At 46.0% G+C, this 13,264-nt stretch overlaps 2 protein-coding genes across 2 annotated transcripts in view; one reads left to right on the forward strand and one right to left on the reverse strand.

The window, feature by feature from the left end:
• VSIR (V-set immunoregulatory receptor) overlaps positions 1-1,245 on the reverse strand; it is a 101,414-nt gene extending 100,169 nt beyond the window's left edge. Inside the window, exon 1 of the mRNA XM_030203417.1 lies at positions 1,059-1,245. Within this exon, the coding sequence (XP_030059277.1) occupies positions 1,059-1,146 (88 nt within the window). The 5' untranslated portion in view covers positions 1,147-1,245. The remainder of the gene's footprint in view (positions 1-1,058) is intronic.
• The window catches only part of CDH23 (cadherin related 23), a 1,475,307-nt gene that overhangs the window by 1,210,822 nt on the left and 251,221 nt on the right, over positions 1-13,264 (forward strand). The window lies entirely within an intron of this gene.

The raw sequence follows: 13,264 nt of genomic DNA on the forward strand, positions 1-13,264 counted from the left end.
ATCATTTGCATACTATTAGCATCATAAGTACATAAGTATTGCCATACTGGGACAGACCAAAGGTCCATCAAGCCCAGCATTCTGTTTCCAACAGTGGCCAATCCAGGTCAAAAATACCTGGCAAGATCCCAAAAAAGTACAAAACATTTTAAAACATCAAGCAAGAGGAAGTAATTCCTCGGCGCTGTTGTGGTGGTAAAACTCCAGCGCAGTTTCGTACAGCGCTGGAGTTTTGAGCATTTGGCCGTGAGTTTAACCACAGAACAGCGGTGTGCATTGCATGCCCAATCTCCGCCCATACCCCGCCCAGTCCCCTACCCCATCCAATGCTAAGCAATTAGCATCAGACTTTTACTGCATTGGCCTTTTTAACACAGACTGGGCTTTAGCTGGTAAGTAGGCACTAAAATCGTGCCAGCAACTTACTGCACCTTAGTAAACATATTCCTTACTTTCCTCACCTACAGGACATTTATCTCCTGCTGTTTCTTATCAAGGAACCTGCCCTATTGGTGTTCTCTCAGCCTCGGGGGGGGGGGGGGGGGGGGGGGGGGTCTGCAGGGTCGGAGTACCCAGAGAGACCCCTGCAATTACAGAAAATACTTCTTTTTCTGTGCTCAGCTAAGAGTGTCTATATTACCAACAGTGTTACTAACATGACACCCTGTAGCCACGGTTCAGCACTACCAGCTTTTGAACCGTTAAATAACATTGTTTATCTTCACAACACTGTCACTGTGAGACCGCTGTAGAAAGTGAATCAAATGGAAGTGAGGCGGGTCAGGGAGGTTAGAGCAGAAGAGTTAAGGACAGCAGCAATATTTAAACAAGAAGATTCCATCTGTGCGTTTTAAAAGTGCCTCACTCACATCTTCCACTTTCTTTCAAGGGACGTGAGCCTTATTCAAGCATTTTTCATGCAATGATCTGTATTTATTAGCTCCACGGGAAGATAAAAGTCAAGAACCTCATCTAGGACCAGTGCTAACAGTGGCGATTACAAGTACATAAGGGTGCTTGAAGAAAGGAAAAAGCCCCCGGTAGCATCCCTGACTTACCTTGTTGTGCTGCCAGAGCCAGAATGAACACTACCCAGGCCATCCACATGTCACAAACAAGATGAGGTTTACTCCTGAAAAAATCCATCTTCACCTGTGCTTGCAAAGGCAGCTCTTTGCTTTCATGCCTGTCTTTTGTCTCCCCTGCACCGTAAAAAAAAGTACAGCAGAGTCAGCTTGAGTTGCACAATCAACACAGGAAATTTCTCATAACAGACAGCAAGGGATTCTGAAATGTTCAGTAAAAGAGAAAAACATCCAGGCGGCAGAGAAGGCAGAGCTCCCCCAGGAGGTCAAACAAGAAAAGGACCCTTTCTTCCCCCAGATTCCAGAGCTGTTCAGTGACATAGAGCCATAGGTGCAATGTTAACTCAGTCCCATGTTTATTGATAGTGCTCATCGTTCTGCATTCTGAGATCTGTATGCCTGCTTTGAACAATACAGGTGCATGTAGCTGGTATGTGTAGGAAAAGCAACAGTTTTATAAAGAGAAAATATACATATCATTTCCCTTATAAAATTGCCAATTATAGGGGTAACTAATCGTAAAAACATAACACATGTATTTGTGCTCTCTCCGGGGTGCAAATATACATGTGTGTATAAGAACATAAGAATAGCCATGCTGGGTCAGACCAATAGTCCATCTAGCCCAGAATCCTGCTTCCAACAGTGGCCAATCCAGGTCACAAGTACCTAGCAAAATCCCAAGTAGTAGAAACATTTCATGGTACCAATCCTGGGGCAAGCAGTGGCTTCCCCATGTCTATCTCAATTGCAGACTATGGACTTTTCCTCCAGGAACTTGTCCAAACCTTTTTTTTAAGCACAGATACGCTAACTGCTGTTACCAGATCCTCTGGCAACAAGTTCCAGAACGTAACTATTCACTGAGGTGGTTCTACATGAACTGGTCTTACATGTTACATTTTTGTAAAATATATGTATAAAACCAAAGTTCCACCTGGTTACGTTACTAGCGAGGCCCACTTTAAATACATACAAAAATAGAAAATGATGGCAGATAAAGACCGTATGGACTAACCAGTCTGTCTATCCATGCCCTACCAGTCCCTTCCTCTCCTCTGTACTTGTCTATACCCATTCAGATATAGTCCTCATCTCCACTGCCACCAGTGGAAGGCACTTCCACACATCTTTTTTTTTTATTATTTTATTAGGATTTATTTACTGCCTTTTCTGTAGAAGTTTATCCAAGGTAGTGTACAACAAGATCATTCTGGGCACAGACAATAGACAATATCAACAGAAAAAAAATATTCAAATAACAGTATATATTATGGCGTGGAGGGGCATTTTCAAAAGGACGTTCAAGTCAGAATAGGGATGTCCACGTCAGAACATCCCAAGCGGACAGCCATCTCGCATGTATTTTCAAACAGTAAATACATCAAGATTTCCTGTTCGAAAATATGTGAGATGGATGACCGTGTGCTGGAGACGTCCAGCATTAGCAGCCATTTTACAAACTGGAACATCCAAAATATATACAGGAGAAAACAAGGGATATGGACAGGGCTTTTTTTGAGGGGGTACTTGGGGGTACTGAGTACCAGCACCTTTTTCATTGTCTGCTAAAATTGATCCATGGATTGCAAGTTTTAATGGAAGAGCTCAGGCTCTACACACCAATTCTGCCTTGTCAGAGATTCTATGACTGGTTGCAGGGGCCCTGGCTATTGTGGGGTGGGTCCTTCAGTGATCACCCCACCCCTGAAGGGTGGCCTAGCATTTGAGTACTGGCACCTTTTTTGCTAGATAAAATGCACTGGATATGGATGTCAGTATGGCAGCATTCATAGAAAATGGTCACACAAATGTCCAGAGCAGGGGAGCAGCCCTAGTGATTAGTGCAGTGGACTGTAAACCAAGCCCCACTTTAACTCTTTAATTTAGTAATTGTGAGCCCTCCAGGAACAGAAAAATACCTTCTGTACCTGAATGTACACCACTTCAATAGCCTTCAGGCTTTCAGCTGTATTACAACTTTAGGTACAGTATTTTTCTGTTCTTCACAATAAACAACACTTAAGAGTTAAGTGGGATTTGAACCTGGGTTCCTTGGTGTACAGTCCACTACACTGACAGGATTCACTGGCCATGTTTAAGACTGATGTAAAAACTTTTTTGTTTGAAGCTCCCTTTTCTTGACCTTTTCCTTTTTAGCTAGGAGGGGAGGAGTTGGGTTTGTCAGCATGGCAGAATAAACTGAATAACCTGGATGTCTCTATGTGGAATGTTTTGCACTCTTTCCTCATCTTTCCTATCTGTTGGAATTCTCTTCAATCTTTATTATCTAGATTTATTTTTTTATTATGTAAACCGCTCAGGCAGTTCTGATGGGTGGTATAACAAGTAAATAAAGAAACTTGAAACCAGTAGGCTACTCCTCAGATTTGTTGCTTGCTTTTTGTAAGAATGCCAGGGGAGAGGGAGGCAGGCTGCAACCACTGGGGGTTTAAGGAGGTTAATCCTTCCAGTGTTCAACTTCTCAATCAGAGCAGCTTTTTGTACCCTAGACATGAGTGAAACAGGTGTAACTAAGGACGTCCTTTTTAGACTTGAATGCTTCCTTCCCTTTGGTAATCGCTGTTGGATGTTCTGATTTTGAGCCCTCCCTACTCTCATTCAAAACACGCCCCCCCCCCCCCCCCCAACACTCCTTCTTGCTATTTGGATGTACAGCAGTGTCGGATGTCCAAATCCTGCCTTTGAAAAATCAGGATTTGGACATTTCAAGCACATGGATGTCTGTTTCAGTATTTTGGGACTTCCATACACTTCAAAAATAAACAACACGGAGGGTCATTTTCAAAAGGACATCCAAGTCAGAATAGTGATGTCCAAGTCAGATCGTCCCAAATGGATGTCCATCTCACATGTAGTTTTTGAATAGGAAATATGCCGCACTAACTCAGATGTTCAGTTCCAACATTTAATATCTGGGGTTAACTCAGCCTGCAACTGTGAGTGGCTTATAAACCGCTTACTACCATGGGCTGAATATTGATCCTTTTATGTAGATGAGATCATGCTTGTTTGAAGAAATGTCCCTTACAACATTCCCTGATATACTCTTCTCATAACCATCATTATCAGAGATGAGATTAGAGAGAAATCAGGTGGCCCTTATGTTGTATAACTCCCACTTGAAATGCAGTTGAAACCTGAGTACCTAGTCTTCAATTATGCAACAGTGTTGAGTTTTAAGCAGGTATTGGGTCATTTCTTTTTTACTTGGAGTTATACGTTTACCAGTGGCCAATAAACATACTCCGCCCTGATATTCAGCCACCAGTAGGCAGCACTGTTAATGTCCGCCACTGGCATTGAACCCAGAAATTCAATGCTGGGCCATATCCGGTCGCTAGCAATGAATATCCATTTTTCATTAAGCCAGCTAGTGCAAGGAAGTTAACTCAGTATTCAGAGCTAACTGGCCATTTGTTAGCGCATAAAGGGTCCCTTTTACAAAGGTGCATAAGGGCCTACACGAATCCAGCACATGCCAAATTGGCATTACCACTCAGCTACTGTGTGCCCCGAGCAGTTTTCTGAATTTGACACCCACCTAAAACACGAGGAAGAAAATATTTTCTATTTTCTACCACGTGGCACTTCCCCGGCGGTGAACGGCAATGGGCACCCCCCTGCATGCCTACCACCCAGGTAGCGCGTAAGAACCTTACCGCTAAGTCAGTGGGTAATGGTAAGGTCTCAGGCTGAAAATGGATGTGCACTGGTTTATATTTTGCCGCACATCCATTTCCGGTCCCTTAAAAAAGAGGCCCTTTTTCCAGGATGCGGTAAAAACTGGCCTGGCACGCCCAAGAGACATGCTTGCACTGCTGCATGCCACTTTTTGCTGCAGCTTAGTAAAAGGACCCCAAAGATAGGACTGCTATTTATGCAGTCTTAATTATGCACTAACACTGGCTGGTGGGTGGGGGGAAGAGGGGTTGGTGGTTGGGAGGCGAGGATAGGGGAGGACAGACTTATACAGTCTGTGCCAGAGCCGGTGATGGAAGGCGGGACAGGTGGTTGGGAGGCAGGAAAAACCGCTGGGCAGACTTATACGGTCTGTGCCCTGAGAAAGACAGGTACAAATCAAGGTAAGGTATACACATGAGTTTATCTTGGGCAGACTGGATGGACCGTGCAGGTCTTTTTCTGCCGTCATCTACTATGTTACTATGGTTAGCTTTGAATATCAGGAGCTAACTGGACTCCATACCAGAAACAGCCCCGTAACATCCTTGACATAGCTGGCTTGCACTTTGGTCCTAATCAATCATTTTTAGTGAAGATAATGGTTAAATGCCTCTGAAAATGACCGGATAACCACTGATAAGTGAGTTAACCAGACGGCGGCCATTCCCGTTAACTTGCTTCGAATATCGGCCAGACTGTATAAATTCTCTGACCACTAATTTTCAATGGCACATGGGGGAAATTGTATAAAATGCATCAAAATATTAGGCACCAACATGTTGAGTAGAAAGTGTGAACTCTGTAATGACATCTGGGTGACCAGATTCTGTTATAGAATACTAGTGTAAAACATTTAGGTGTGTCCACTTATGCCATGCCCTATAGCAGGTGTAAACAGGCACATAAAAGACACTGTTCTATAACGAATAATTGAAACAATAAATTGTGGTCTAATATCTAGCTACAGTCATAGGAACTAACACCACAATAATATGACTCGCTAATGGTAGTTCATAGACCCCCTGGCCAGTTAAATGGCACTTAACCGGCTATCCTGCAATATCCAGTGGGGGATAACCAGCTATCTCCCACTGAATATTCCTGGTTAGTAGCTAGGAAATAACTGGCTATATTGCGCGATATAGCTGGCTATTGTAAGCGGCCGCATTAAGCCGTGTAAATAGCTGGAATATCTGTGGTCGGTTTAAATTTAACCGGCTATCTCCAAATATTGACTTAGCTGGTTACGTTTTTTAACCGGCTAAAAATAAACCAGATATTCAATATCGGTCACCGGAAACAGCCTGGCATTCAATATACAGACCGACCGCCGACCACTAGAGTTTGCCAGGCTCCCTTCAGTGGTCTGAATATCAGCCCCATAGAATTATTTTTGTGGACTATCAGATGGTAAGTCATAAAACTACAGGTGCTCATTTTCAAAGCACATAGACTTACAAAGTTCCATAGTAACATATGTAACTGTCAGTCTATGGGCTTTGAAAATGAACCTCCATATCTCATAAGACATTCAACATTCTTATGCTCATGCCTCCATTTCTCCAGTCCAATTTTACATTTTAACATAAATTCTTGAGATTCAATACATCTTGCATAATCTTCTTAAATACATTCATATTATATTTCCCCATTAGCATGTGGCCATTACCGCCAGGAGCCATTACCACCACATATTTAGGAGGCAGTGAGGGCTCCCGCACTACTCCCATGCTAATCGGGTAGCACAAGGTAATGTACTCACGCTACCCAATTAACGCAAGCACGCCTGCTCTGCACCCCCAGACAAGCGCTCCAATGGCAAAAAATATTTTTTACCACAGGAGTAGCGAGTGCTTGCTGATTGCCAAACTACCACGGGATGCCTCCATGTATCCCGTGGTAGTGCCCTTTTTCTGTGTGGTAGGCCTGCGTTAAGCCTACCGTGTCTTAGTAAAAGGGCCCCTAAATCAACAGTAAATATTTAAAGGTGCGCTAGTGAACCGAATACACACTAACGAATGCACATCCCTAGTGCGGTCTAAAACTATGCCCACATTTGGAACCTCAGAACATAGAAAGAGACACCATTGAGCAATAATGAAATATTTATATTCAACAGAACTGATCTACCACCAAGAAATGAGATAAAGTTTTTTAATACTTTGTTTCAGCTTGTTTTTCTTGTTCAGGGCCTTATTTCTTGTAGATGTGAGTTTAAATGTAATAGAGACACCCTACAGGAAGAAATAACTGATTGCGTATACATATTAAAGGTGAAACTACCAAGCCTTGAGGCACTCTGCATATCAATGACCACTGGTTGGAGTATGACATTTCTCACTCTATGTGTTGCAAACTCACTGAAAGTAATAACCAAAATCACTTTAATTCATAATTAATTTTGTCCTTTTCTGACTTTGGAAGGTAAAGCTGAAAAACCAAATATAGGGGAAATTCTGCACATATATTGCTTGCAAAGATCAGGTGCAGCAAGGCATCCTATGTATTTGTGGGCAATTTGATTAAACCTTATTATATTGCCTTGGCTCTACTGGGGCACCATAATGTATTTGTACAGCGATGGAAATTTAAAAAACATTCTGGGTGGATTATTTTACATAGGATGCAAAGTAGGAACTCTTGGTAGCAACTTATTTAATGCAGGAGTCACAGCCTCACAACTTACTGAGTTCATCGTTGGTCTGTTATTACTGTGATATATTTAAACTGCTCCATGCTTTAATCATTCTATCAAAAATGTTTAAAATTATATTGTATTTCAAAATATTCAAATTTTCATTTATCTTAGCCACATTTATATCATCGTCAGGACCCTAGCCGACATGGGCCATGTTTCACATTGCTGCTTCAGGGCATGGCCCTGAAAGAATAAATTCAATAAATATTAGTCTCTTAAATTTATTTTATCTGTGCATTTGTACCCCACATTTTCCAGTCAGGTGGTTGGTTCAATGTGGCTTACAAGTTACTTGTTTTAGACATGTTACATAACCGTTGATAGTTAGATTTTTCCTTAATTCATGTTCTGCTGGCGCTCAAGTATTATAGTGTGGCGGTTGGTGGTCAGTTTCATTATGTGGGATCATCAGGGAAGAATTTTCCGAAGAAGTGGGCTTTCAGGTGTTTTCGGTATGTTACAGCAGAAAGGAGTAGGATGGTCTGGCTTTTGCAATAACCCAGGGAGACGTCTAAAAATTCAGTCTTTATTAGGAAACATCAAATGATTCGACACAGCAGCTGTGTTTTGGCGCCTACATGCCTGCTTCAGGAGTCTTAGAATGTTCCAAGGATGTAAAAAAAACACAAAACTTCCTTATATATTCCGGTTATTGTATGTCAAATTCCCAATGATGCCAATCTAATATCTTCACGATCTTCACCAGCAGTGTCAGTGAAAAGTACGAGAAGATCTTGAACAACCCCAAGAGAATCTTATAGACTTGTGGAAAGAAGTTGTGGAACATAAGAAAAATATTGTTGGAAATGATTTGCATTTCATTACTATGATTAATTATTGTAGAGCTAGAAAGATTCCTAGAGGTCTTCGTATCACGAAGAAACCAACAATGTTTTTAGAAGATCAAACATTCTTGGACAAATGGTGTTGTATTTTGAATAAATGTGCTCTAGACCTTATGATTTTAGTTGCTGAAACTATTAAGAATTAGCAGAGACGTTTGACGAGAAACTCGACTGCCTACAAAAAGATGATCATAATTTTCAAATAGTTCATCAAGATGTGGAACATAGGATCCAAAGTTTTAAATCTGATTTGAAAGAGGTGAAAAAGAAAAAATGTATAAGAGACGAGGGAGACTACAAAAGAGGGTCTATATGCACTTTTCAAAAGCAAGACCATATTATGTACCCAAAAAGAACTATACCTCCGAATTTTGCCCCAGACAGGTACCATCACAAACTAGGGAAAACCCTCCAATCGAACCTAGTAGGAAACGAATAAGGAGCGAATCAGGAGACTATTTTCGATCACCAGATTACACTGAACCACAAGAGAGAGGTACATTACTTCCTTCACCCATACAGAACGTAGCACCCACACAATCTTCTTTTCTCGTACTTTTCACTGACACTGCTGGTGAAGATCATGAAGATATTAGATTGGCATCATTGGAAATTTGACATACAATAACTGGAATATATAAGGAAGTTTTGTGTTTTTTTACATCCTTGGAACATTCTAAGACTCCTGAGGCAGGTGCGTAGGCGCCAAAACATAGCTGCTGTGTCGAGTCATTTATTGTTTCCTAATAAAGACTGAATTTTTAGACGTCTCCCAGGGCTATTGCAAATGCCAGACCATTCTACTCCATTCTGCTGTACTATTTTGACATAGGATTGTGGGTTCCTCCACTTTCTGTGGTCATTCCTTGTTTTCGGTATGTTAACATGGAGGGGCGTAATCAAAAGGGGCGCCCCAGTTTTCCTGAGGACGCCCTCGCAGGACATCCCGGCAAAGGGGCGGGGAAACCTGTATTATCGAAACAAGATGGGCGTCCATCTTTCGTTTTGATAATACAGTAGGGGACACCCAAATCGTGAAATTTAGGTTGACTTTAGAGATGGTCGTCTTTACAGATGGTCGTCCCCCATTTTCGGCGATAATGGAAACCGAGGACGCCCATCTCAGAAACGACCAAATCCAAACCATTTGGTCGTGGGAGGAGCCAGCATTCGTAGTGCACTGGTCCCCCTGACATGCCAAGACACCAACCGAGCACCCTAGGGGGCACTGCAGTGGACTTCAGAAATTGCTCCAAGGTGCATAGCTCCCTTACCTTGTCTGCTGAGCCCCCCAAAACCCACTCCCCACAACTGTACACCACTATCATAGCCCTAAGGGGTGAAGAGGGGCACCTACATGTGGGTACAGTGGGTTTCTGGTGGGTTTTGAAGGGCTCACATTTACCACCACAAGTGTAACAGGTGGCCTGGGTCCGCCTGCCTGAAGTGCACTGCACCTACTAAAACTGCTCCAGGGACCTGCATACTGCTGTCATGGAGCTGGGTATGATATTTGAGGCTGGAAAAAATATTTTTAAAAATTTGTTTGAGGGTGGGAGGGTGTTAATGACCACTGGGGGAGTAAGGGGAGGTCATCCCCGATTCTCCCCGGTGGTCATCAGGTCAGTTAGGGCACATTTGTGTGGCTTGGTCGTAAGAAAAAAAGGACCAGGTAAAGTCGCCCAAGTGTTCGTCAGGGATGCCCTTCTTTTTTCTATTATCAGTCGAGGACGCCCACGTGTTAGGTACGCCCTAGTCCTGCCTTCGCTACGCCTCCGACACGCCCCTGTGAACTTTGGTCATCCCCGCGACAGAAAGCGGTTAAGGACGCCCAAAATTGGCTTTCGATTATGCCAATTTGGGCGACCCTGTGAGAAGGACGCCCATCTTGCGATTTGTGTCAAAGGATGGGCGTCCTTCTCTTTCGAAAATAAGCCTGATAGTAACATAGTAGATGACGCAAATAAAGACATGTACGGTCCATCCAGTCTGCTGAGGTGGAAGGAGGTGTTTCAGAGAGCTCTGCAGACTTCCAGTGGGAGGAGAGTGAGGCCTAACTCCCTCCCCAAGGATGTGGAGGGCCTCTGGGGAGCGTTCCCCAGGACAGGCCCAGGCCATGGGGCCTCTTGGGCTCAGGGACCAGAGGGTCAGGAAAAGCGGTCTCCTCCCTTGCAGTGCCGCAGGGAGGAGGGAAAGGAGCCCTGTGGATAGAAGAGGGCCAGACTCCAAGGGAGGAAGCCGGACTGGTACCCCCCTCGTGGCCGCACGACGTCCAGCAGGTGAGGGGGAGAGAGAGCTGGCGGAGACCCTAGAGAAGAGCTGGTCTGAGAAGGAAAGAGTGGTAATGGAGATCTGTCAAGAGGCCCTGCCGGAGGTGGAGGAGGAAAGCAGTGAGGATAGTGACGATCTAGAGGAGGAAGAGCTTGTGGATTACTGCCAGGATCCAGAGGACCCGGCCAGTGGCATAATTAAAGTGGTGAAGAGAATTAAAAGTACGGAGAAGGAGGTGGTGGACCTGGGGAAGCGAGTCAAAATGGCAAAAGCCCTGAGCAAGCTGGCCCCAGCAGAGCATCGCAAAACCTATATGAAAGAGGAAACCAGGCTGCTTAGGCTTCTCCAGAAAAAAGAACAGCTGCTGAGGGCCCTGAGGAAAGGCCCTGGAAATCCTCTGAGAGAACTCTATATCAACAGAGACAGGATGGCCTCGGGGGGACAGGCCCCGTCAGCCTCGGTACAGTGGAAGCAACAAACAGAGCAGGAAGGAATCAGCCCAGTCTTTGGACCCCAGAACATTGAAGCATCAGGGGAGCTGCCAGGAACAAGCACCCAAAATACATTAAAATTAATGCAATACCTTGCTAGTCAGTCGGGGCCTCTGCAGGCAGCTTCTGGAGTAAGCAGGACTGAAGGTGGGGCTGTGGAAGCCTCATTGAGAGCACCTGAGTGTGGGAGAACAGAACAGGAAAAAAACTTAAACACTAAGACTTTTCACATTGTTGAAACAGAGGCTGCAATTTCAGGAGAGAAACCTTTTTCCACAGAAGTGGTGGTGGAAGTTGAAACAGAGAACTTACCTGGAGAAGAGGAGGTTGTCCTGTTCCCATTGCCTGTAGTAAAAGCAGACGGCAAGGAAAAAATGCCTGGGAGGCCTCACCCACAAAGCTCTGAGGAGCAGGATGTTCCAGCCAATCAGCCTGCAGCAGGGCTAAGGACTGAAAGTGGAGATGTTCCTGCAGGGAGCTGCCTCTTAAAGGAGAATGCAGGAAGAAAGGCAGGTGAAGACAAGGAGTGGTTTTCCATAGAGAAAGCACAGGAGGCCACACAGTGTTCCCCACATAAAGGTTCAGAATGGCAAGGAACTGCGCTGCCGGGTGGCGGGATGCCATGCCCGCCCAGCACATTGGAGCAGGAGGCGCCAGCCAATCGGGCTGGAGGAGCAGGGATGGCCGCAGAGGAGAATGCTACAGCGCAGGAGGATTCCCCATGTTTGGGAGAGCGAGTGGTGCTGGAGTGCGGGAAGCCACTCTTACTTTGCAAAACGGCAGAGCAGGAAGTCCCAACGAAGCAGGACGCCAGAGGGGAGACCAGTTCCCAGGAAAACAGCGGGCCCGCACAGGGAAAGCTGGAGCAGCACGTTGCAAGGAGGGACCCAGCACAGAGAGCAGGTTCCGGGGGGGGAAGGAGGGGGGGAGGAGCGGGAGGTGTTTGCCTTGCAGTGTGCGCCAGAAGGAAACTTGACTGGTACCTTTGACTTTGCAGTTGGCCAGGCTGCAGGGGTGCGAGCCAGGGGGGAGTGTTCGGGCCGGGAGGGGAGGGTTGGCTCGGTGGGCGGGGGAGGGGGTCAGGGGCATTGGGAGGGGAACAAGTATTTAGGGGAACCTGCTCTCACTGTCTCTAGCGAACGTTTTGAAGGGGACAATGGCAGGTTTTTTGCTGCAGGGGAAATGGTACAGAAGCACACTGTGAAGGCAGGGGATGTGCAAAGTCTGCTGACAGAAGGGAGAGAAGGGAGGGAGGCTGAGAGGGGAGGCAAGAGAGAGAGGGGGGGTACGGCGCAGCAGGAGCAGGGGGGTCTCAGTGCAGGAGATGGAGGAGGGGGACGGTGGGGGGGTGCTCCATCCTTTGCGGCGGTAGTAGGTGGGAGGGGCGGGCGCAGGGGGAATGGGGGGGCAGGAAGCATTGGGGAAGGATGGGGGGAGGGTGGGGGGGCCAGGTTCCCAAAAGGAGGAATGTGATTCAGTTAAGGTGGGTGGGGGAGGGGGGGATGCCAAGTAGGGATGAGGCCCTGAAGTTGGTCTTGGGTTTAGGATTTCTCCCAGAGGACCTCTATGCCTGTATCCACCCGGTGAATATCCCAGAGTATGATGTTAGTTTTCTGACCCAGCGAGGCATGGAGGTCTTCTGGGAGAAATACGAGGGGGTAAGGGGGAAAGGGGATTGGAGAAACTTTAGGGCCGTACCGATCAGCAGACCTGACCTGGTGCAGGTAACCCTGCTGGTCCGAAATGAATCCATTTCAGGGGCGGACCTGGCCTTCTGGCTACAGCGGTACGCAGAATTGCGTACCCCCTTGTCCAAACTCCCTGACCCCAGTAGGGTGTGGGCGGGAGGATGGTGTGCGCAGGTTAGGCTGAAGCAGGCAGGACACGTGACCCAGCACATTCCCTCCGCGGCGTTCATTGGCAGGGATCGGATCCTCTGCTTTTACAAGGGGCAGCCGCGGCAATGTCACAAGTGCGGGTCATTCAGACATTTTAGTATGTCGTGCCCAGTACGGCAGTGTGGGAAGTGCGGGTCTAAGGAGCATCCTACGGAGTCTTGTGCATCTATCCGGTGTAATTTGTGTGGGGGTCTGGGGCATGCATTCAGAGCTTGCCCTTGGGCCTCCCATAACGGGGGAGAGGAGGACATGGGAGGGGGCGGTCCAGTTC

Source organism: Microcaecilia unicolor, chromosome 5 (assembly GCF_901765095.1).
Source record: "Microcaecilia unicolor chromosome 5, aMicUni1.1, whole genome shotgun sequence".
Lineage (NCBI taxonomy): Eukaryota > Metazoa > Chordata > Amphibia > Gymnophiona > Siphonopidae > Microcaecilia > Microcaecilia unicolor.